Source organism: Dermacentor variabilis, chromosome 3 (genome assembly GCF_050947875.1).
Source record: "Dermacentor variabilis isolate Ectoservices chromosome 3, ASM5094787v1, whole genome shotgun sequence".
Classification (NCBI taxonomy): Eukaryota; Metazoa; Arthropoda; class Arachnida; order Ixodida; family Ixodidae; genus Dermacentor; species Dermacentor variabilis.
Window position 1 is genome coordinate 229,869,021 of NC_134570.1, and position 25,967 is coordinate 229,894,987.

At 49.9% G+C, this 25,967-nt stretch overlaps 1 protein-coding gene across 5 annotated transcripts in view; it reads left to right on the top strand.

Annotated features, from left to right (window-relative positions):
* Window positions 1–25,967, top strand: part of Ube4B (Ubiquitination factor E4B) — a 547,587-nt gene that overhangs the window by 246,378 nt on the left and 275,242 nt on the right. For 4 of the 5 annotated variants that reach the window (XM_075686927.1, XM_075686925.1, XM_075686929.1 and 1 more), the window contains one exon: window positions 6,065–6,181. The exons of the other annotated variant lie outside the window; for it this stretch is intronic. In XM_075686927.1, the coding sequence (XP_075543042.1) occupies window positions 6,065–6,181 (117 nt within the window). The remainder of the gene's footprint in view (window positions 1–6,064; window positions 6,182–25,967) is intronic. 5 annotated transcript variants of the gene reach the window in all.

Here is a 25,967-nt window from a genome sequence, read left to right on the forward strand (position 1 = left end):
CAGTAATTAATGACTGCTGTAATATGTGGAATAAAAGTATGCTTGAGACTGATGCAGTATTCTTTAAAATTTTGGATTTGATATCAGTACCAGAAAAAGGCATTTTAAGGTTTTCTATTATTTTAGAAATACCTTGGACTGTAATGTGAGTGGGTGCCATGTACAAGTAATCTTTCTTGATAATTTTGGGAAGATGGTTCTTCACTAGTTGTCACGATCCGCCCGGGTTCGTGAACGAGGGAGGGCTCGAGGCACCCTCTGTTAGAAAGATGCTCCGCAGCGTGGTGGTGACGAACGATGACTGACCGCCGAGCAGCTGTGCTCACCAGTGTTTATTGGTGCGGTGACCAAGGTTGCCTACCAAGCCTGGCGGGCCAACAAGATTATACCCGAGGGGCGTCACATGCTTGCTACACCCCATTGCCCCCAGTTTGTTTGTTAACTAAAATAAACAAACATCCAAGTTCAGAGCATAAGGCTCTGCTTCTGTCCTAGCCGAGTCGACAGTGCCTACTACCCAGGCGAGTAACAGTCCGGTGGCCTCTGCCAACGAGTGCTCCGCCTGGGCACCGGTGTTGACGGGCCGAGTGTGGCAACGTCGGGTGCTGCCTGAGCCAGCTTCGCTCTGTCCGGAGGGTCCGCAGTGGTCGGCCTTATGAATGGTGCCTGACTTGATGCCGGCCCAATGGGCAACGCACCACTGGCAACGCTTGCCGCCTCTGAGGTGGGCGGTGCTCTGCTGGAAGCGATTGGTGTCCGCTAGCCCTCCTGCGGGCTGGAACTCTGAAGCGGCAGTCGAGGGTGCAGGCCAGATCCCGAGGTGAGGCCTAACATGGTCGACGTGTCTGTGCCATGTGGCCCCCTCTGGCATGCGGACGAACAGCGATGAGGCGCTGGCAGGAGACATCACCTGTCCGGCAGACCAGAGTGGGCCAGGACAGAAGTTCCTGGCGAAAGCTGGAGCTCCCGATTCCGGCAAAGGCCCGGGATGGCACCCTTGGTCAGCAGCCAGCTTCTGCTTCAGCTGCTTCAGAAGCACTGTGGATCAGAGGTCCGGATGCAAGACGTCCAAGGATGTCTTGACCATCCGACCCAGCAGGAGCTCACAGGGGGCACGGCCAGTGACATCGTGGAGTGTGGTCCGGTACTGAAACAGTATCCGGGCAATCTGCGTCCGGAAATCCCAAGTCTGGCTCTTCTTGAGCTTGTCCTTGGTGGTTTGCACCACCCGCTCGGCTGCACTGTTTGAAGCAGGGTGGTACGGCGGAACCATCACCCAGCGGATTCCGTTCCTCGTCAGCCAGGCCAGGTACTTTGTGCTGGCGAAAACAGGACCATTGTCGGACACGATGATGTCCGGCAAACTCTGGGCGGTGAAGACCTGTGGTAGCACTGCAATGGGCGCACCTGCTGATATAGTGGTGACAAGTAGAACCTCCACCCACTTCAAAAAGGCGTCCACTACCACCAGGAAGTAATGGCCCTTGAAGGGTGTCCCAAAATCCACATGCAGGCGGGACCAGGGTCTCTGTGGGAACGGCCAGGGGGTTATTTCCACATGACGTGAGGCCCGCTGATGCTCCTGGCAGATTTGGAAGCTCGGCACCATATGTGCGATGTCTGGTCCAGGCCAGACCACCAAACATGGAACCAGGCCAAAATCTTGGTCTTTTCCACGCCCGGATGACCCGCGTGCAGCAACTGCAGAACCCTGGACCGGAGATATTATGGTATCACCACCCTGGAACCCCACAGTAGGCAGCCCTGCTGCAAGCTCAGCTCGATGGCCTTGTGGCTATAGGCCTGCTGAACCTATTCCTCCCCACAGGACACCGCCTTGACCACCTGAGACAGGACTGGGTCCCGGCTGGTCGCTTGCGATACTGCAGATCTGGAGAGCACCTCCAGGTATGCGTGCTCCAGCATGAGCACTTCAGCAGGTTCTGGAACAGCATCAGGCACCTCTTGCAGGGCAGGTGGCTCAGGGCATCAGCAGGTCCCAGGTCCTTTCCCGGATGGTAAACCAGCTGGTAACTGTAAGCTGCCAGCCTCAAGGCTCGGCGTACCACTCGAGGTGACGCCTGCACGAGAACTGCCTTGTCAAGCCCCAACAGCGGCTTGTGGTCGGTGACTGCCTCGAACTTCCGGCCCCACAGATACTGGTGGAAGTGTTTGACACCGAACATGAGGGCCAAGCTTTCCTTGTCCAGCTGGCTGTAGCGTTGCTCTGCAGCATGAAGCCGACGAGAAGCAAACGACACAAGACGTTCGTGGCCATCCTTGTCCCTGGGTGCCAGGACAGCTCCCTCGCCGTACGGCGACGCATCTACGGTCAGGATGACAGGCATGGCAGGATCGAAGTGTACTAGCACGTGATTGGTGATTAGCTCCTTGCTGTGCTGGAAAGCCCGGTCCTGCTCCTTTTTCCAGACCCATTGCTGACCATCTCGAAGTGGAAGATGGAGCGGCTGTAGATGCTCCGACAGGTTCGGCAGAAAACTCCTGTAGAAGTTGATGAGGCCGAGGTTGCTCTGAAGCTCCTTCTCGTTCTGGGGCTTAGGCGCCTTGAGCACAGCATCAACTTTCCAGGTAGCCAGGGCTAGGCCAGCCTGGCAAATGACATGTCCCAAGTACTCAACACTGGGGCCAGGAAAATGCACTTTTCTGGCTTGAGCTTGAGGCTGGCGTCCTGCAACCGTGCGAGGACGTTGTGCTTTTTCTGCAGGTGGTCCCAGTTGTCGCTGCCAGTAACTAGGATTTCTTCTAAGTACACCGCTACGTGCCTCATGCACCTGAAGACATCCATCTGCCCCTGAAATATGGCTGGGGCTCAGGCCACACCAAATGGTAAGCGCGTGTACTGGAAGAGTCCCAAATTGTCGATATTGTGATATACATCTGGGAGGCATCCTGGAGAACCAGCTGCTGGTAAGCATCTCTGAGGTCGAGCTTGGTGAGCTTCGGTCCACCAGATGATGCTGGTCAGAGATCTTCAATCCGGGGCAATGGGTACTTCTCAACGATAGTGACGGGGTTGATGGTAACCTTGAAATCCCCGCAGATCCGGACCCTGCCATCTCGCTTGAGGACTGGTACGACGGGAGCGGCCTATTCAGATGTCTTGACGGGCACCAGGATGCCCTCTCGTTGTAACCATTGCAGCTCCTGGGTGACCCCGTCCTTCAGGGCGAACGGCAGTGGGCGAGACTTGAAAAAACGTGGCCGGGCTCCCTCAGGTACATAGATGCCAGCCGTCGTGCTGGCGTATGTGCCCAACCCTGGCTGGAACAGGGACTTGAACTTGGTTAGGAGGCTGGGACGTCTGTCACCGCATGCAGGCTGGCTTCCTGGTACTCTGGCAGACGAAAGCCCAGTGCATGAATCCAGTTTCGGCCCAGCAGCGACCTCTTGGTTAAGTAAAGGGGAAGGGTTGCCTCGCTGTCGCCAAAGCGAACGCTGATCTGTGCCTGACCCTGGACTTGGCAGAGCTGCCCAGAGTAGCTGCGCAGCATCACGCCCGAAGCCTCGATGGACACGCCAGGGAAGGTACGCTTGGACAGTTTCCCGGCCATGACAGACATGCTGGCCCCTGTGTCCAGCTCCATGGAAATGGGGTGCCTGCAGATTTCGACGGTCAACATGTACGGTGGCACAGACCATGGTACAAAGCCTGTGTACCACATGTCGAAAATCGGCGGGTCCTCGGCCATGACGTGGAGCTTGGCCGCGGAAGAACTTGGGCCTACTGCTGCACGCCCCGGGCCCGTATCCTTGCGACAGCTACCCAGGCCGTGGGCTTGTGTGGTACCTGGGCTTGAACCAGGCTGCTGCTCCTGTTTGCTGTTCGTCCTCCCCCGTCGGCATTCCCGTGCCAGGTGCCCAGTTTTCCCGCACGTGAAGCATTGTACTTGAGAGAACTGGCACTGTGAGGGGGAGTTGGCTCCACCACAGTGACCGCAGGTATTGCCCTTTGTCGCCTTGTTGACTGTCGCTTCCGCCGATGGTGAGCCAGTCGCGCGGGCAGTCTCGCCGGAGTCCTTGGCGGCAGCTTCCATTGCCAGGGCTGCCTTCACGACGTCGTCCAGCGAAGGGTCGGGAAGGTCCAGGCGTCACGTCTGCATGGCGGGGTTGTTGATGCCGCAGACGAAGCAGTCCCGGAGGAGCGAGTCCAGCTGGTCCCCGAAAACGCAGGCACCTGCTAACCCTCATAGCACAGCAACAAACTGCCCGAGTGTTTCTCCTTTCCGGCTGCTCCGGTTATTGAAGCGGAAACGTTTCATTAGTGTGGACGGTGCTGGGTTGAAATGCAAGCGCAGTATGGCGAGCAGCTCCCCCAGCATCTTGACATGCGGTGTCACTGGCTTGAGAAGGTCGAACAGGAGACTGAAGGCGCAGGTCCCACAGCTGACGAGAAAAATGTCCCGCTGTTTGGCCTCGTGTGTGTCGTTAGCCCGGAAGAACATGTGGACTTGATCCTCATAAATTGGCCAAACGGGCCCATCTCCTTCGAACGGCTCGAGCCTTCCATACAGTGGCATGGCGGCAGCAACGGGGGGTGGTGTTTCGCCGCTCGTGGCAGCGTGGGACCATCCGTCGGTATTCGTCACCATCCTCGTCGCCAGTGTAAACAAGGGAGGTCTCGAGGCACCCTTCGTTACACGGACGCTCCGCAGCATGGTGGTGCTGAACGATGACTGACCGCCGAGCAGCTGTGCGGTGTTTATTGGTGCGGTGACCAATGTTGCCTAACTGAGCCTGTCAGGCCACCGAGCCTGGCAGGCCATTGAAGATATGCCCGAGGAGGCGTCACATGCTTGTTACAGAAACAACGGTAATGACGGGTACTACGATCGGGTCTAAGCCCGAAAGTCCGGCCCATGACTGCCCTTTCTTTGTCAGCTTTCCAACCGCTTCCGTGCCTAGTTTTCTGCCACTCTCCAGTGGTGGCAACGCCGTCGCACGTGTATTAAGACAAGCTGCTGTTATTCATCTTGAATTTCACTTCTCTTCTCTCGTCGTAATGGGGAGGCCGTGTGTGGTTCGTACTCCCAGCAACAATTGCATTCTCGTCTCTGTTCCTGCCGCCACTCTCCGTAGGTGCATTGCTCCTCGGAAGTCCAGACTATGCACACCGTCCCCATTCTGTGTCACCTCTGTGTCGTGTACTAAACAACTTCTCTGGTCATACACCTTCACAGAGTGGAATGGCTCATGTTCTTTTTTTTTTTAAATTACGCAATGTATAGCATCCCCACACAATGTAACTAGTGTGTTTATGCGATGGTTCTTGCTGTTATTGTTGCTGTGTTATGCAACCTTTTGCAGTTTTTATGTTTAGCTGCTCATTTCTTTTTTTTTTTTAACATCTGTGTGTTTTCCTTAATATGCAACTCTCTTCATTTTGTGCCAAATTTTGAAATCCTTGCATACATCAATATCTTTTTACCAATTGTACCTTGTTATTTATTGTACAATATGCCCCCTTCACCCTATGCCTCTTTGTATGCTTGCGAGGTCTTTCTAAGTAAATAAATAAATATTGCATCAAAATTAGTCATCTTGCCTCAGTGCAGAGCAACTACGAGCAGTGGAGTGACTAGCGCTGTTGCCCTAAGATGCCAACGTGTCTGGTGCAGATGCATGTGAAAGGTACCGAGAATATTTTTGGTGGCATTATGGCAACGCTCCAAGTGTGTTCTCTCTGCTGCCAGCAGGTTCCTATTTTTGTGATTTCGCTTATCTCGAAACTCTGCCCATCTCAAAATTTTTTTTCAGTTTTTACATCTTAGAGTTAACAAGGCTCTACAGATTCTACTGCACAGTTAGGCCACCCCTCTCTCTTACCACCTGATTGTTATTCTCGAGCAAAAAAGTAATGTCGCAGCCAATGTTGCATGAGGTGGAGGCAACAGCTTTCAGTCATTTGTGTGATGTTGATTGGTGAACTGCTACAGGGTGTGTGACTTGACTGCAAAGGTGGGCCTACTAATTTAGGGATTGAACTGCGCACACAAGTTCTGCATATGCAGTATTTGATAATGAGGGGTTTCGTTGGTCTGTGTAGATGGTGGACGATCCCTTGTGGCTGCCAACGCCCATCACAGCCAGTGGAGGTCGCGAGCTGAGCCGGCTCTCGCTGCTGGGGCCCTTCCTGGCCCTGTCACCGTTTGCAGAGGACGAGGTCAGCAGAAGAGCACATTCATGGCATCTGTATTGTGGCCGGCCGTCTTCTATAACATTACAGTGCAGTCACACTTGCTGTATGTACCCTGGGATGTGTTGTAGTAGGGCATGGACAACACGAGGGGTAGGCCTATGGTGTAGGGTCTACCGGCCAGGATGTGGAGCGACACAGAAGAAAGAACAGCTTCTTTCTACGGGGATGAAATGAAGATTAATTCTATTCAATCAGAATGGAGGGGAACACGCAGCGGAGGATGCGGCAGTGCATGCTTTTTCATTCTTTTTTTCCTGAAGGCTCGCAAAAACTAATCGCCTCTGGTTGACGATAAGATGAAGGTTAGTGAAAGTTCGTCACACGTTTTGCTTTTTTTGATGGGCACACAATCACAGTGGGCCTAATTATTAGTGTAAGAGCAGGAACATTTGACACTTGCGAAATATATTCTCGTGTGCACATTTTCTAAGCTTTGAACTATGTGTATAACAATGCATCAAATTTTTAAGGGGAGACACGGGTCTTAAAGACCGAAAAATCGCAGACAGTGACAGTGACAAGAACTTTAATATTAGAGTGTCCTGAGGAACTCGATTGGGGGGACTGAAGGCTCCCCGATCAAGTTGGTGGCTCCGCCCACGATGGGACAGGGAGGTGGTGACTCTCCGCGACGTCGCGGGCCCTCTGGACGGCCTGTAGTTGGTTTGTGAAATCCGAGCTCTTCAGCAAGGCGTCCCACTTGGACTTGTTATGGAAGTCGGAGCCCGTGTTGTACGGGCACAGCCAGAGCATGTGGTCGAAGGAGCAGCATGCGTGACCGCATTTGGAGCACGAGTGCGGGAAGTTCGGGTCTATCCAACGAAGCGCTCTCGGTGTGAGGTAGGATTTCGTCTGTAAAAGCCTGAAAGTAACAGCCTGAGCCCTGTTCAGTTTCGGGCTGGGGGGAGGGAATTTTCTCCTGCTGTGTCTGTAATGTGACGTAATTTCATGAAAAGTCGTAAGATTATCTTTGAAGGGGCAATCCTGCGGGAGAGCGGGACCGTTAGCTCGGGCGCGGTTCGTGAATTAACGCACCAGGCAGTTGGCCCGCTTGTTAGGGTTGCAACCCGCTTGGTTAGTTACATCGTTCATGCGCGCCGGGAACCACGCTAATGTATGACCTCTAATTGCTTCTCGCGTAGTAATACGAAAGGATCTGTTGACGATGTCGGCTGCGTGTTTACAAACTAGAGCGGATGAGAAAGCCCTGACCGCCGTGCGTGAGTCGGAGAAAATGGTCGCCGGGCCTTTTGCGGCTTGAAGAGCCAAGGCTATCGCGGTTTGCTCCGCCTCGTTCGCGTGTTTAGCGTAAATTGATGCGGCGCTGATAAGTGTTCCGCGCGTCAACGACCGTGATTGCAAACCTGTCTTCGCTGCCATATTTGGCGGCATCAACGAAAAATGCATGTGCCCCGTAAGGATCGATTCATCGAAGGATGGTTCTAGTCCGCGCTCTTCTGCGACCTTTGCTATATATCGGGTGGATGTTCCTCGGCACGGGCTCAACCTTTATACCTTCACGGGCTAATTTAGACAGGGGGTGTCTGTCGAGGGGTGCCTGTATAGGGAGTTGACCAGCTTCATCAAGAATTTTGATTCCCGGCTTAGTTGACGAAAGCCTGGAGATCTGTGCAATAAACTGCGCTTCAATTAATTCGTCTGTGGTATTGTGAATTCTGAGTTGAAGTAATTTTACTGTGCTAGCGGATTGTGGAATACCAAGTATTCTTTTGATGCCGGACCTGATGAGCGTGTCGAGTTTGTTCTTTTCAATTTTGCTCTATTTGAGGTACGGTACCGTGTAAGTGATGTGACTAATGAAGAAAGCTTGGAAGACCCTGAGTAGGTTGTCCTCCTTGAGTCCCCCCCTTTTGCTTGTGATTCTAGTTATGAGTCTTAATATGTTTTTCGCCTGCGCACCTAGCTTGTTTAGAGCTTCTGCATTACAGCCTTTGGTGTTGATTAGAAGTCCTAAAATTTTCACGGAGTTCACCCTCGGAATGGGGTGCCCTTCTCGTGTTGTAATTTCGACTGGCAGCGTTTCCAGAGGCTCGAGGTTCCTAAAGCCCTGCCTCGACTATCTGTAGAGGAGGAGTTCGGATTCAGTCGGTGACAGCTTGAGACCCATGCTTGTAAGAAATTCTTCCGTTACATCTATGGGCGCCTGGAGAGATTGCTCTAGATCGGCCAGAGATCCTCCCGGAGACCAGATTGTGATGTCGTCTGCACAGATTGCGTGGCCTATTTTTGGGAGTGCGGCCAGCTTTTCGGAGAGTTTATGCATGGCAATATTAAATAGCAGCAGGGATAGGACCGAGCCCTGAGGGGTTCCGCAGTTGCCCAGTTCGTAAGGACCGCCCGAGATTGTGCCCAGTCGAAGGAACGCTTTCCTTTCCGATAGGAACGAGAGAGTGAAATTAAAGAATTTCCACCCTAGGTTGAGATTGGAAATTTCGGTCAAGATCTGTTTGTGAGCCACCCTATCAACGGCCTTAGCGAGGTCGAGGGCAATGATACCTCGTACGTCCCGCATCTCGTTATCGAATATACATCTTTTCAGGAGGAGCATTGCGTCCTGTGTGGAGAGTCCCTTTCTAAAACCTATTAGATTATGCCTAAATAGTTCATGGTTTTCTACATGTTCGACAATTCGATTGTGTACTGCATGTTCTGCCACTTTGCAAATGCATGATGTTAGAGAGATGGGACGCAGGTTATTTATGTGCGGAGGTTTCCCCGGTTTGGGGATGAGCACCACCTTGGCAGTGTGCCATTCCAACGGGACCTGCCCCGAGCACCACACCTCGTTTATCTCTGCCGTTAGGATTTCGATGGCCTTGTCGTCCAGGTTCCGGAGGAGCTTGTTGGTGACCCCGTCTGGCCCCGGGGCCGATCTTCCATTTAGGTTGAAGAGTACGTCTCTGATTTCTGAAATCGTAAAAGGTTCGTCTAATTCTGGCCTGTCTAGCCCCGTGTAAACCGCTCTCGCGCTTATGCTTTGCGAATCTCCTTCCTTGACGGGTAGGTAAGTTCGCGCCAGGTCGTTGACAATTACATCGTTTGTGAGGCCCGAGGTGACCTGTTTATGTATGAGCCTATCGACAGCGAGATTTAGCGCATTCCGGGACTGTTTGTCGTTTAGGAGGCTTTTAAGCAGATTCCACTTACTACCTCTTCTCATGCGACCGTCCGTTTCGTTGCACGTTTTGTCCCACTGTTGCAGGGCCAATTGCTTGGAATAGCGCTCTATTTCCTTGTTTAGTGACGTTAGTTTTGCTCGCAGTCACCGATTTAATTTCTGTATTTTCCGCCTCTCTCTAAGAGCGTGTTTAGCCTCCAGGAGATGCGCTAACCACGAGTCCATTTTGGGGACTTCGAGTTTTGTGCTAATTTTTTTGGTCGCGTTTTTGATGGCCTGTTTAAGATTGGTAATTAGTTCTTTGTAGTATTCACCTGAGGGGGCCGTTTCGGCTCGAATTTTCCGGAAAAGATCCCAATCGACGTATTCGTATTTGACCGGAGGTTTGGGTTTGACCTGCACCGCGATATCGAGAACGTAGGGGTCACTACCCAAGTCCTGTTGGAGATTATCCCACGTGCCCTCGATATTTCGGGAGAAAGTGAGGTCTGGCGTTGTGTCTCGACTGACCGAATCAGCTCTTCTGGTGGGAAACCTAATATCTGTAACAAGCGTGCGGTTAAAATAGGCTGCACATTCGGCTAAGTTAGTGCCCTTCTTGCTGTTAAACCCATATCCCCATTCCGTGTTCGGAGCGTTGAAGTCCCCCAGAATTAAGAGGGGCGCGAACTCTGGCTGCCCTGATTGCGGAATGGAATAGTGCATTAAAGTCCCTGTTCTTATCTGCAGGCGAACTGTAGACGTTAAGAATAAAGACATTCGCATTGCTCAATCTACTGGGCACGAGCTCGATCAGTTGTGCTTCTAGTCCGCTACGATATTTTGGAACGGTGTGCTCCACAAAAGAAACGCTCTTTTTAACTAAGGTGGCGATGCCTCTCCCCGTTTTGCCTTTGTACGCTACTGCACGATACCCTGACAGAGTAATCTCCTTCTCCGCGAGCGTCTCCTGCAGTAAAATGACTTGTGGCTTGTCTGTCACCGATCTGACGAGCTGACCTAACAGAGCCTTGCGCCTCTGGAAGCTAGCGCAGTTCCATAGCCAAATTTTAACGGTATTGTTATTTGTGATAGCCATCTTGTTTACTGTGGAATTTTAGAAACCTTTGGCGCCCCCGCCGGGATTTGATCCGGTCGGGAGCGGTTAAGTATGTGTTGTTTGTCTACTTTTGGGCTGAGCCCTAGGTCTTTCTAATAGCGTTACTCTCGACTCTATGGCGGAGAGCATTTCCATAATCCTACTCAGGGTCTTCTCCAGTTTACCCTCGTTTTTGATGGGGGAAGCTGAGGCGGCGGACGGGGTCTCGTTGACCTCGGTTATGTCGCCGTCTTCTTCCTCCTCTGTGTCGCTAAAAGGTTCCGGGTTGGGCGCCTTGCGTTTCGACTGCCCGGCTAACGGGCCTGGGTTACTGTTGCTAACCTCATGCCGGTTTATAAGTTTTCCTTTCATGCTGTTAAAGGATTCCTTAAGCTCTGCAAGCTCGCGTCTAAGTTCCCTATTTTCCGCCTCGAGCGCTTGGATACGGGGATCGATCCTATGCTCTGGCTGTGCCTCACCTGTCGTTTCTTTGCTTGATGCATTCTTCTTCCCAGGCGGCTGCATTGCTCCCTTTACCTTGTCGGCCCACGTGGCCCACTTGACGGACTGGGAGCGAGACCGTGATCTCGATCTGGAGGAGCCTTGCCTCGGTTTGGGTTCTCTCCTTCTCGAGCGTGAGCTCCCTCCGGATAGAGATCGGGTACCTAGGATGGAACCGCTCCGCGCAGCTGGTGCAGCCGACGAGATGTCGCCAATTACGTCGGTGACGTCAGATTCTTCGTCCAGTTGTGCCTTCCTTGCTCTTTGTCGGCGTCTTCGGCGTCGGCGTTGTACGATGTATGGGATTTGATAGCGCTTTTTGCACGTTTGGTCCCCGGTGACGTGGGGCCCGCCGCACGCCTCGCACTTGGGGGTGCATTGATGTTCTTCTTCGTTGTCCGATTTTGCTTTTCCGCAACCGCGACATTTACTTCTCTCTTCCTCGCTGCTGATGCAAACGTCGGCACGGTGGCCTACGTGGCCGCAAGCATGGCAAACGTCGACCTGGCATCGGTATAAAGAACATGGCAACAAGGCTGTGCCGCAGATCACGTGGTTGGGCACACGCATGCCTCTGAATAAAATCATGACTACATGCGAGTCCTTGATTCGTCTGGCTTCTAGTGCCATGGGATTTCTTTCATTCACAATCGTGTTTCTAAGCGTGCCTTCATCGTGACAGGGGTCGATGTGCCTTATTACGCCTTTGCACGTATCTTCAGGGGCGGCGACGTACGCCGAGACTTCGTAGGCGCCGTACTTGGTATGGATTTTATTTAGTCTCGCATAGGCCCTCGCATTAGAGGCGTGCGGAGTGGCGATGATTAAAATATTCTGTACCTTGTTTGGGCACACGGTGTCTTCCTTCGTTTGATGCTCAGGCAGGGCCGCCGCCAGGGCTTGAGCGAGCAGCGCTACGTTGGCTTTTGATACGTCGAGGCCTCCCTTGGGGCACATGATAACCTTGATCTGTTCCTTCGGGAGCTTCGGAAGTCGTGAAGCTGCCGTTACTTGCGACAATAGACTTTTAGCCGGTCCCTTGGCAGTGCGGTAGCCAGCCGTCTTGTTCACGGTACCACGTTGGCCATCTCATAATGGCGGCCTCTTCGTCTCCTGCTTTTTACGGTTGCTGAGGGCAGTGATCCACCCCGCACCGTTGAGATCTTCTTGGGTTACGTCCATACCATCCACAGTTACGACTTCGGGCATGGCGTCACTTTCGATGAACGCATGTGTCGTCACTTCAGTCGAGCACAGAGACGGGAAAACGCAAGCGTGGGACTGCCTCTGCAGGCAGGCCTGCCTGCGCCGCCGCGCCGAGAGCAGGCTGTGCCTGTTAGGGCTAGCTCCCTCATTGGCGTGATCGTAGAGCAAAAGCCTCAGAATATGACGAAAAGTCCACCCACCGATAAAATTCTGGCATCGGTGGATTTCTTGAAACTTGGTGGTTCCGATGAGATATATATATCCAGGCTTCTTCTTGGAAAGACGCCCAAAAATATTTAAGAACGCTGGAGCCAACGTGGATACGTCTGCACTGCTCGGCACCTCTTCTTCTTCCGAAAAATTGCAGAAAAATCAATTTTTTCAAAACATTATTTTTGAATTCCACAGTGTCTGATGCATAATCTCAGAAATTTTTACGCATCTTGGACCAATATTTTGGTCGTAATTGCGTTTTATATCGCGTCGGCGAGCTGTATTTTTACTGACAAATGCGCCAAAAACGGCCTTTTTCCATGGCACATAGTTGCCTTTATATGTTTCCGATTTCAGCCATCCTGGTCTTGTTTGAAAGAGCACCTCTTCTCGTTTAGTTTTCGTGCCACTGCTACTCTGTGCGCTGAATGGCTATGAAGAAAAAGCCAGCAAAAAAGTAATCCCCATGTGCAATTCTATTCGTCGACTTAGGCACGTGACTCTAATAACGGCATGCCATTGCCAGATTTTCGCCATCTGCTCAGCCATGTGAAACTCGACACGAAACGGTGTCAAATTCAGTTTGCTACAAGCCATAAATCCGGCGAATGGAACGAGTTTTAAACTTCTGAAAGTGCACAGTAGCTTTGGAAGATGCCGGCAATAGTTTGCTACCCTTGCCGGGCCCCGCCTCCCCCCGTGACTGCGGAATAAGCTTAGCAGATGAAAGCGCTGTTGGCAGTTGCCAGTATTCATATGGCACTCCAGCACTACTAATGCAACCCGATGATTTGGAGAAAGTAAAGAATGCACAAGATAAACGCCAAGACTTTGCTTCAACACCGGCTACCCTCACACTGGCTACCCTCCCTCACGCTGATGCGGCCGCGGGTGGCTTGGATGCGTGGTATTATGCGCTTTGTTATTGTAAGCCGCGATTCTATAGCTGCTCTGCCGTCTTGTGTAAAACCCAAGTTGCGGTGTAGCAGCGAGCAAAGGTGAACGTGACTGCGGTCTTCTCTTAAAGATAGTAACCTCGTGTGCAAAATTCTGGAGATGCTGCATTGCCGCATAGTTCACCGCGCATGAGCAGCGGCCAAATGTGCACTCCATTCCTCATGAACTTTCTCGCTCTGCACGAAATGCGCAGCGCTGTTAATTGGCAAACAACATTAAATGAATTCCTTTTTTTTGCCAGTTAAAGCTATTTATCTCGTGAAAGATCTGCAATGGAGCCGCATCGACTAAATGTGCAACCCATCCCTTGTGAACAATCTCGCTGTGCGCGAAATGCGGAGCACCGATAATCGACAAAGTACACTTTTTTTTTCTATAACCAACGTTTCACACTAGGGCAGGGCACACATGCTGGGGCATGTGCTAGGGGCATACTAGCTTGTTAACTGGTAACCTGTAAATACTTCATTATATTCCTGAACAAATCAAGCTCTCTGTTTTTCTAAACACAAACTTTTTGCTCGCCTGTTTGTGGCAACATTAATACACCTGTAATTTTTTTTATATGAAGCTACATACATTAAGCTTGAAGTGCTGCAAGCAGATTACTACGAGGCTTACGAGTCGATTCTGAATGCAAATATGTAAATAGCAATGCCTCGGCATTGCACTGAACAGTGTTTTTCTTTTTTCTCATTTTTCTCAAAAGATGGTTTTTGGCCACTGCTTGTTTGCTGTATCAATATCTTTGGATCTAGGACAGCTAGAGCTATTATTTATTTTGCAGCACAAACCTAATGTGTTGAGAATGCAACGCTGAGGGCAGATTTTGTGTTTTTGTTTTCAGCTCCAATTTTTTTTTATTTACATTTACATTTGCTCTTATTATTGGTACTGTGACCATAAAGCTTCAATGGACTGTAAAATAAAAAATAATTGTTCAATTTCAAATCTGTTTCCAGCATTGCTATACTTATGCACTCTAGCATCCAAGTGTATGTTGTTAGCAACTTTCCCTTTAGCAGGTAAATTTTTATTGTTTCAACAAACAATAGAAGGTAATTATTAGTTATCTAAGCAACTACTATGTTTATGCAAAATATAATTAGATATTTAAAATAAACACGAAACACTGAATAAGCGTATGCAGTTTTATCGAATTTGATCAATAAATAACAATGTTATCTCAACAACCCATGTCCCCCGTTAATTCTTATAAGTTTATTTCCTCCTTTTATTGTTGTTATTCATGAGTAAACAGTACATATAAACCAACGATAAATATTTTTTTTTCTCACTTTACAGTACCGCTAGAAAAATTATGGTAAAATTTTTTGAAATAGGTCACTCAGAAGAATTGGAGGCGGCAATAAAAAAAGTCGACCCTGGGCATTCGCATATGGCAAATAAGATCGACCCTGAAAGGGTTAATGGCAAAGTGCACTTCCGCCGCGGATTGGCCTGGCATTGCACTATCATTGGGATCGGGCCACGTATGGGGAGTGCTTAACGCCTGCTTCACCTCTGCCGCGAGTTGGCCCGGCATTGCACTATCTTTGGGATCGGCCCACATATGAGGAGTGCTTAACGCCTGCTTCACCTCCACCGCGGGTCAGGCCGGCATTGTACTATCTTCGGGATCGGCCCACGCATGGGGAGTGCTTAACGCCTGCTTCACATCTGTCGTAGCTCGGCTCAGCATTGCACAATCTTCGGGATCGGCCCACGTATGAGGAGTGCGTAGCGCCTCCTTCACCTCCGCGCTGGGTCGGCCCAGCATTTCACTATCTTCGGGATGGGCCAACGCGTGGGGAGTTTTGTGTTTACACACGGATACGATCCTGGGGGAACTAGCCCTTAACAACTTCGCCTGTAAAAAAATAGGAAGAAATAGGAACCTGTGTCCAGATCAAATACCTTAAATGCTGATTACAGCAACATTACCAATGTCACAAGAAATCCATAAAACTGTAAATAGGAATGTTCGATAGAAAAGTTTCAAAAGAATGTTACCAAGTCAACCAAGACAGCAGAGCTACTCTGAGACAATCCTTATACCATGCTGGGGTCTGTCTACTTCGTGTAGACCTACAGAGAACTAGTTCTGGTTGTTGAGCCGGACTAGAAGAATCATTGCTAGTAGATTAGCTACAATTCTGTGTATAGCGGTTTCGAGATCCTCCAGGAGCCGTGTCTTGGGACGGTGTGACAGACAGAAGCCCAGCAGATTCAGTCGAGAAGGCTACCTTGATGCCATTGTGTCCAAGAATGGCCCTCAATTTGTTTTATATGAATTTCAAAACTTTGTGAAAGAAAGTGGAGCCGAGCATTTCCCACTGTCTACCCTCAGACAAGTGGCCAGGTAGAAAGATTCAATAATGTGCTTAAGCAGCCCTTCTCGAGCTTATCAGCAGCCTGGAATATCTAGCCATTTACAAGGTTTCACCACACATGTTAATAGGTATGCTGATCCAGCTATGCTATTGCACATTTGTCAACCTGGAACACGGTCAGATGTTGCACGCATGCCTCCCATCCGTCCCGAGTTTGCTTCCTCCAAGCTCCATCAGCAAGTTCGAAAACGAGGGCTAGGAGGGTGAATCAAAAAGTCTTTGCCCTATTTTGTATTAGCCAGGATGAGGTACATACAGGTAATTACAAATATATTGTAATGGATACGAAAGGCAGGTGCAAAAGAAAGAAGAGTAGACAAGGCGAACGAAAAATGTTAGAGGCCGGACTGCACTGCGATCACGCTACGAGCATCGTACATCTCCTGTAAATAAAACCATTTTGTCACAACTCTTCGTAACAGTTGAGTTTTGGTGGAATTCAAATTCAAATTCTTTATTTTTCAATGAAAATACAATAAAAGTGTGTCCAGTACTGTTTGGACCCGTAGCCGTAGGCTAGTTATGGGTCCAAGAAATGAAATTATCTAATGCAGACACTTCGTCACATAAACAATAAAAACTTGGAAAAGTGGAGAGGGGAATATATACATAATACATATGACAAAAACAAGGCATAACAAGAAACAGTTGATTGGGTAAAGTGCTGGGTAATCGACACCCGAAGATGGAGGCTGAATCACAAGTTCTTCGATGGAGCCGTCGCCTTGCTGGACTCCCACCGAATCCACCGAAGTTGAATATGTCCCATGATGCAGACGAACAACGACCCATTCCAACTGCTGCGCCGACCAGTTCTATTCACCTGAGAGATGCGTGCATCCCTTTACCGGAAGATTGGACGAAGTCGTCGAGGAATGGCTCATCCATTATCACCGGGTGAGTGCCGCCAACAAGTGGAGCAGCACTTCTCAGCTTCCGAGCGTCGTGTTTTTTCTAATGGATACTGTGTTAGTGTGGTTCAACAATCATGAGGAAACATTCACAACATGAAGCAGATTTGTTTCAGAAATCAAAGAGCAATTCGGATACTCCGCGACAAAAAAGAAAAGGGCAGAACAGACGCCACTGCAGCGTGCGCAAGTGCCAGGCAAAACCTGCACAACCTACATTGAGGTGGTAATAAAACTGTGTAGGATGGTGGACTCTGGAATGTCTGAGGAAGACAAAGTCGGGCACGTCGTAAAATGAATTGCTGAAGATGTTTACAGTTTCATCATTCGGCACTGTTGCACTTTCAAGCAAGTGAAGATGAGGCGCATCATGCCGAAGTTTGGCAGGCTAGCCAATGTGACGACAGTTGCAAGGGTAAATAGCAACCAGCCCCTCAATCTTGCATGAACGATCCGACAAATAGTTTGGGAAGAGCTCAGCCTGCACGCCCAAGTGACACACCCAAGCACTCATAGCTTCCGCCTACCACCAGATTTCGAGCCAAACGTGGCATCCTTCTCCCCATATTCTGCGGCGAGGGGCGCTGAGGATTATGAACTCGCGTCCCGACAGCACCCACGTCTCTATGACAGAGAACTGGCAGAAGCTCAACTGATAACTCAAAGAAACAGACTAGCACAAACGACCACGGGTAGGAAACTCCTTGGCAGACTAGGGTATCACGAGTTCCTAGAAAAACACAACCAAGCTAAACCCATCCCCACAATAATCAGAAACAGCATCAAAGTGGCGCCAATACCCAGAAATATGGACCCAACTCTACATGCAGGCAGAAGAGAAGCCAGAGCTGCATACATTGAGAAAACGCACGGCGACAAACCAAACTCCCGCTTCGTCGACGCGGCAAGATACCCAGGCAGGCAGAAAAGAACGGTAGCTGCTGTCACTGACTATTTGGGCAGAGAAATCATTAGCGCCTCCACTCGCAACACCACTATCGTGGGAGCAGAAGAAATCGCAATAGCCCTTGCTATCAAAGCGACGGAACCAAACCAACAACAAATAACCATCCTATCAGACTCTCAAGCGGCATGCAGAAGCTACCTCAGGGGACGAGTATGCACCGCAGCCTATAGGATTCTACGAGATATAAAACCCCGAGCCAGATTTAACCTTATATGGGTACCCAGTCATGAGGGAATCAAGGGAAACGAAGAGGCTGACAGAGTAGCTCGTGCGCATGCTACACACCACGGGTGCTCACAGGACACCTCTGAAGACCTGATCCCGATTGACCAGAACTACTCTGCAATTTTAAACTACCACAGAGGAAATAGAATGAAACTACCACCCCCAGATAAAAACCTCAGTAAGGAAGAACAGGTTATATGGAGAAAGCTGCAAACGTATACATATAACAACCTGCACATTCTCTATAAAATTCACCCTGAAAGATACGCGGACACATGCCCATGGTGCGGAGCCACGCCAACCTTAGACCACATCTCATGGGCATGCACGGCATATACACAAAAGACAAACACAGAAATTACGGATCATACACAATGGGAGGCGGCGCTGTCCAGCTCACAGGAAGAGGTCCAAAGGGCCATCATCCGACAAGCGAAACGGCGTGCGGAAGCCAGTGGGGCCCTTGTCTAGGGGCTCCAACCATTGAACGTTTTATTCTTCAATAAAGTTGTTCTATCTATCTATGACAGAGGCCCTACTTACGATGTTCGGCCAGAGCAGCCGCGTTTTTACCACCGAGGCCCTGCGACTTCTGTCAGACCGCGACAAGAACAGCAGCGACCCTACTACCACGACGTGACTCATGAACGATTCAGTGAGCAGCAGAGACACATTATCTACATGACAGCAAACTTTCTCGCCGCCCGCAGTAGCCCAACATTCGTTTCGAAGAAGATGCTGTGAACCGCGACCCTCCCGTGTGCTACAACTGCAGTTCCACAGGCCATATAGCTTGGTATTGTCGCCAAGGCCGTCAATCATGAAGGACATCACCGACATTCTCGCCCCCGGGAACCCGTACTTCATATGACTTGCAGTCAACCGATTTGCTTCCAATGGACCACTTCTCACACAAGACCAGACGCAGCGATTCGCCAGCTTCTGAGCGAAGTTTGACGCCACCAAATGACCGTCCCCGTCATTCTCCGTCGCTTCGGCGCCGTTCTTCGTCACCGCTGCCAGGAAACTAGCATCCGCGGCCAATAGAGGTAAGGCCGCCGGACAGTCTCTGCAAGAAATACCTCTGCCTGTGGTGATGCTCAAAAACAAAGTGAATGAATGTGTAGATTGACGAAATAGCGACCTTGGCGTTAGTTGATACTGGGGCGACTGTGTCTGTGATGAGCCTCGCTTTCAAAAACCGTCTAGGCCACAAAGTTATGTTTTCTTGGAACAACATTACCTTTTGTGAAGTAAGCGACGAGTGGCTTCATTGCCTTGGTGTTTGTGCTGTGGCTGTTTTGTTGGCTGGGAAAGTTTGTGTTGGAATTCCTTGTTCTTTCTCATTGTTCGCACAATGTTATTCTTGGTATTGATTTTCTTGAACATTGCAGCGCTTCCGTGGACTGTGGTTGTGGCGAAATATCATTGAACAAGTTATTTATATCAGCACATTCCGAACAGAGCTCGGGTGGCAAAAAAGGGGGGCACAGACATACTCTGTGTTCTTGATGAAGTGATTGCACCATCGTGGTGCCTGACGCCCGTTCGTGTTTCTGCAACTACTGTTGATGCTGATTGTGTTGACCTTGTAGTTAGGCCTCTCCGCGTAAACTGTGCTAAAAAAGATATACTTGTGCCCTGCTCTGTCGTGTGCATGACGAAAGGAGTCACCACATTGTGGGCGCTGAACTGTTCCGCCACGCCGGTTGTCCTTTCCCGCGGTATGAAAATCGCTCTCTTCGATGAAGCCGCATGTAGCTCAATAGTGGCACTAACTGTGGACGTCTCTACAGCTTGCTCTCCTTGTGATAATCACAATTCTGAAGAGCTAATGCTTGGCATGATCAGCAAGGCTCTCTGTACATCATAACGGCAAGCACTGGTACAGGTCCTTGCCAGGCATGAGGCTACATTCGACTTCATGCAGAGAGATGCACCCCTTCATTTACCGTCGTCCCGCATTCATCACAGAATAGATACTGGCTCAGCACACCCCATCTGCCAGAAGCCCTACCATGTGTCATCCTCCGAGCGCAAATTTATTGCAGAGCAAGTCAAGGAGATGATGAACAAAGGTGTCGTTCAAGAGTCATCTAGTCCATGGGCAGCCCCAGTAATCCTGTTCCGAAAAAAAGATGGCTCCTGGAGATTCTGCGTGGATTACAGACGTCTAAACGCAGTGATGAAGAAGGATATGTATTCGCTACCGTGAATCGATGACATCATTGATTGCTTACACGCTGCTTCCTACTTCTCAACGCTTGATTTGCAATCGGGGTATTGGCAAATGCCTATGGACCCTGCCGACAAGGAAAAGACCACTTTCGTGACTCCAGACGGCCTATTTGAATTTAATGTTGTGCCTTTGGCCTTTGCAATGCTCCTACCACCTTCATAAGATTCATGCACGCAGTACTACATGGTCTAAAGTGGAAAATATGCATGTGTTACCTCGATGATGTTGTAATCTTTGGCCACACACTTGAAGAACATAACAAGTGCCTCAGCCTTGTTCTTGACTGCACTGAGAAAGCTGGACGGGTTCTAAACTAAAAAAAATGATGGTTTGGCGAACGTCGAACACTGGTCCTGGGACACTTAGTCGACAAGGATGGCATCAGACAGGATCCTCGTAAGATTGAAGCGGTGAGCTCCTTCAAGCCACCGCAGTCAGCACGAGAAATTCGCTCATTCATTGGCCTATTGGCCTATGTTCATATTTTCGTCGTTTTGTTCCCTGGTTTGCCTATACCATTTACCCGTTGACAAGTATTTTGCGACAGGAGGCGGCCTTCAATTGAACACCACAATGTGATGCATCATTTTCTCAACTGAAGCTTATACTTTCTCAACTGAAGCTTTATACGTCAGCACCCCTCTTGCATCACTTCGATCCATCTTGCCTGACTGAAGTTCACACTGATGCTAGTGGAATTGGGATAGGAGCGGTGCTTGTACAACATCACAGTGGCGCAGAACATGTTGTCGCATATGCCAGCCGTTGCCTGAGCAAATCTGAACGCAATTAGTATACGGTTACGGAACAGGAATGCATGGCAGCTGTTTTCATTGTACAGAAGTTTTGGTGTTATCTTTATGGTAGGCCATTCAAGATTATCACCGACCATCATTCTTTATGCTGGCTGGTTGGTTTGCATGATCCCTCTGGTCGCCTCACATATTGGGCGCTGCGCCTCCAGGAATACGACTTTGTAGTATCGTACAAGAGTGGCCGTCGTCATGCTGACGCAGACTGCCTCTCTCGGATTCCTCTTGCGACTATCGACTGCAATGTTGAGAATTTTGACGACTGTCTTGCTGCTGTTACTTCTACATTCCCCGATGCAGCAGACTTTCAGCAAGAACAACGGAATGATCTTACCCTTGATCTGCTTTTTGTCGCCGCCCGTACATCTCAAGGCAGCAGTTGCTTTACTGTCCTTGATAAGTTGCTCTATAAAACTAATTACTCAGGTCATGGAGTGTGTTTTCTGCTTGTCCCCGAGATTCTCCACTCCAACATTCTGCACTCCATGCATGACGATGTGACATCCGGCCATTTCGGCTTTGTATGAACGCTACACCGCACGCAGGAGCGCTTTCACTGGCCCAAGATGTACGAAACAACCACGTGCTATGTTGTTAGTTGTGAAATGGGCCACCATCACAAGCAACCGACCAGTGCAGCTCCGGGTCCCCTTCGGCCATTGACACCGCCCAGTACGCCGTTTGAGCTAGTAGGCATTGACCTTTTGGGTCCATTCCTGTTATCTAACAACAAGAACCGTTGGATAATTGTCGTCTACGTAGACCATCTTAAACGGTATGCAGAAACTGCAGCCATACCCTCTTCCACGGCTGCTTGCGTGGCAGTCTTCCTGCTGCATTTCCTGGTCCTTCGTCATGGCCCACCACGTGTCGTCATCAGCGACCGTGGTCGCCAGTTCACTGCTGATGCCATTAAAGAGTTACTTCGTTTGTGCACTTCACAGTTCTGTAATTCCACGATGTATCATCCACAGACCAATGGCCTCATTGAAAGGACAAATAAAACGCTGACTAACATACTTGACATGTACCATCGGCCAAAAAAGTTAACGGGCCAGGGCTTAGGTTGCCGGAGCGGCTGCAGGGCCACACCGGGGCGCTGCTATCTCGCTCCGCGCTCTGACGACGAGAGTGCCCCGGGTGACGCCAGACTTCACCCTCACTCACACGCGGGGCCTCATCATGCTTGATAAATTTCTAGTGCACCGTTCGGTTGCTCTGCTGCTGGCGGTCGCGATGAAGCGGACCGTGCATCGCCAGTAGTCCAGCACATGGCCATGTTGCGCAGTAGCGGGCGGCCGCAGGGCATCAAACCACGGCAATGAGAGGGAACGAAGACCTGTTCTGATTGTTGTTTTGCTGATATTCACCTTGTCTTTCATATTAGTGCATGTCGCCGATGTCCACCACTGCTCTATTTTAGGCAACATCGCGCAAGTAGCCGCAACAGTGGCTTCGGTGACGCGCCCTCTTTCACGTCGGCATGATCGAGAGTGGGAAGTGCTGCACGGATGTCCGAAGCTATAGCGGTGGCGCTCTCTATGCCAAGGTGAGTAAGCCAAGTCATCGCGGTCGGCGGCAACTTTTCGTCGCACTGAAGACCCCTTCAAGCCATGGAATGCTTCCGTTAATAAACTTTCACAACTGACTAGTTATTCCGATTCGTCGTCCCAATTATCTCTTCCTGGCCGTACTTTTGTAAAGTTTCATAACGGCCTACGCATTGTAGTAGCCAATTAAAGCAGTTTTCAGAGGCGTCGCTGATATAAATATTAAATGCACTGCTGTAGACAATGCCGGGAAAGTAATTTCCACAGAAAAGCCGTGCCCTCAGTAAAGCTTGGCGCCTGTAACTTATCATGCCAGCGTGAAAGAGCGCGCATCACCGTAGCCGTCATTGTGGCTACTTGCGTCATGTTGCCTAAAATTGAGCACCGGTGGACACGGGCGACATCCACTAATGTGAAGGATAAGGTGAGTATAAGCAAAACAACAATCACAACGGGTTTCGTTCCTTCTCAGTGTTGCAGTTTGATGCCCTGCTGCCATCCGTTACTGTGCGACAGCGCGTAACGGATGGCAATGCACAGTCTCCTTCGTCGTAACCGTCGGCACCAGAGCAGCTGAACGGTGCACTAGAAATTTATCAAGCGTGATAAGGCCCGGCATGAGAGTGAGGGCGAAGTCTGGCGTTACCCAGGGCACTCTCGTTGTCAGCGCACAGAGCGAGATAGAGCGCCCCGGTGTGGCCTTGCAGCCGCTCCGGCCACCTAAGCCGTGGTCCGTTTACTTTTTTGGCCTACAGTACATCTCCTCCAATCATAAGAACTGTGACAACATGCTGCCCTTCATCACTTATGCATACAACACGGCGAAACACGAAACCATGATTTATAGCCCATTTTATCTCCTGTATGCAAGGTTATAGCGAAGCCCTCTGGATACTTTCTTACCCTTCGTTCTGCACAATGACGATTCTGTATCGAAGACTTTGTGTCTCACCGAAGAAGCCCGTCGAATGGCTCGTCTTCGTACTCTGGCCTGGCAAAGTCGTTCGAAAGAGCGATATGACGACTTCCACGTACAAATATTGTTCTAAAAAGGTGACTTGATCCTTCTTTGGACACCACAACGCAAGCATGGATTGTGCCAAAAGCTCTTGTCACAATATTCAGGCCCACTTGTACTTGTGGACCGCCTGAGTGAACTCACTTACGTAATAGCCTGCCTCCTGTGCAATGGTCGGCGATCAAGCGGAACTCAGCTGACTCATATTGCTCCCCTGAAGCCTTTCTGCCCTGCTTGTCCATCCTGACTAACCCCACGGGCTTCGTCTGCTTGCGAGGAAATGTAACACATACGAAAGGCAGGTACAAACGAAAGAACAGTGGACGAGGAGACTGAAGAGTTTTAGAGGCTTGACTGCACTACGAGCACAGCTTGAGCATCGTCCATTTCCTGTAAATAAAACCATATCATCACAACTCTTCGTAACAATATGTACAGTAGACTCTCAGTTGTATGAACGTCAGTTTAATGAATATTTCAGAATAACAAACTTTTAGAAAATCTGCCGCGGTCTTCTTATGTATTCTATGAAAAAATCTTTCAGTTAAACAAATTTCTGAATAGTGAATATTGCAGTTGAACGAACTTGATCAGTGCACCCGGGTTTGTTTTTAAAATCAGTTCAGCCAAGTTTTCTGCTCAGCAGCGTTAGCATAGCCGATGCTCGCGGCCCCCAAATCGCCCCTCCGGTGTCATAACACTGGCTACAATTAGAAACTTCTGGCATAAATTCTGCCTTCCCTTCCGTGTGTTGGGAAAGCGAGCAAGAGGAACAGCACAGTGAGGCTCACGGGTGTGGATAGAGGTCTGTCACCAGCTGGATTTTGACAGCAACACTTTGTTTGAAGGCTACAGTGTGACAGTGAGCTCGTTACCTATGCTGAACTATGAGATCTGGAAATTGTTTCTATTGTTAGTCCCAAAGAGAAGAGTGTGACGAGGAAGATGCAGTGGCAGAGGCAGATTCAAATCCTGTAATTCTACCCAAAGCTTTAGGATGCCTTGGAAAGTTTCAAGAGTTTGTGTCTTAACAACAAGCTGGGCCAGAGGAAGTGCACAAAAACATCGACACTGTGGACAGCTTTGTTACATCTTGTGCTTCGAGAGTACTGTTAAGAACGGCCCGCTGAGGTGCAAGTTTTGCCAGCCAGTTTCAACAGCGGCGTCAACTTTTCCTGGAACGCCACCGCAACCCTCTAGCCACACGGCGTCACTAAGTCTACTGTGTCCGCAGGACAGTGCGCCACGTCCGCCACTCTGCGTTGCGGGATTGCCGAGATGAGCTTGACAAACCAGGCTTTATGACTGAACACGCCACCAACAACCTGGTCTGCCGCAAACGGGGGAGTTGCCGAGGGAACGTCTTCGGAGGCCCCTTCCCACGCGCCTTTTAAGACGCAAGACAATGGAGCACCGGCGGCCGCGCTGGGGGGGTCAGCTCGGGGAATAAGATGTGCCTTTGCTGACATAAGCCCCGAGATCTGCGAAGACAGTCTGACGTCGGTAGGGAACCGTGAACCTGTGCGGAAGTGTGTGTGTGCAAGCCCTCCCGCAGAGAGGCGGCTCGTCTACTGGTCGAACGTTTCCCTTACCTAGGGTTTGAGGGAGGACCGAGTGTTTATAAACCGCTGTTGTGCAGCTGCTCAGTGTACTTTTCTCTCGCAGTCATGCTAGACTGATCAACTGCAACGTCCTTATGTAGATACTGTAAATAAACCCATATTCCTTGTTCTGAATGAGAAGCAGTCCTTCCCTTCAACAACGTCCTCCAAGTGGATAAGTTGGACGGCGGCATGGGCTAGCTACCATCTAATTCATGCCCGACTCCAATCTTAACAACTGGCTACGAACGGTGGGATTGACCTCACAATCCTTACAGTACCAGTGCAAATGAAAATGAGATAAACATAAATGAGATCGGCAGCAGCGTAACTGTTACGTACTTTGTATTGTGGAGACGCCGACCGCATGGCTGTGCCGCTATCATCACCATCTGGGCCTGGCACATACACCTGTGCCACACGCAGCCAGTCTGGTGCCGGAGCGCGAGGAACAATGACTAGGAAGCTACCAGTTAGTTTGGGGCTTCGGGCAGTAAAGTTATCTTTTGCATGGCTCTTGCACCCTGTGTCGTCTTTGCCAGTCGAAGCTGGCTCTGAGCCCACGGCATATGTTCATTTACACAACTCCATAAAGTGCATTTCACACTTGTTACTTGATGTCTGCTGTGCCCTATGCTGCTCCATATTCTAGTGAATATTCAGTTTAGTGAATTTTCAATTAAGTGGACTATTTTCTTGGGTCCCTTGAAGTTCACTCAAGTGAGAGTTCACTGTACTATTCTACATACCTTACGCCATTTTTTCTACAGTCCCCGCACCAGTTCAGACATTTGTCCCATTGCTGCTCTAAATTTGTGATGCCCCTGTGGTAGAATTCGTCCGGCTAACTGTGGGACCACCATCGGACTGCTGTCTTGTCTTCATCATTGCACATGAATCCCTGTCCTTCCAGGAATTTTGTCAGTCAACCAAAAACGTG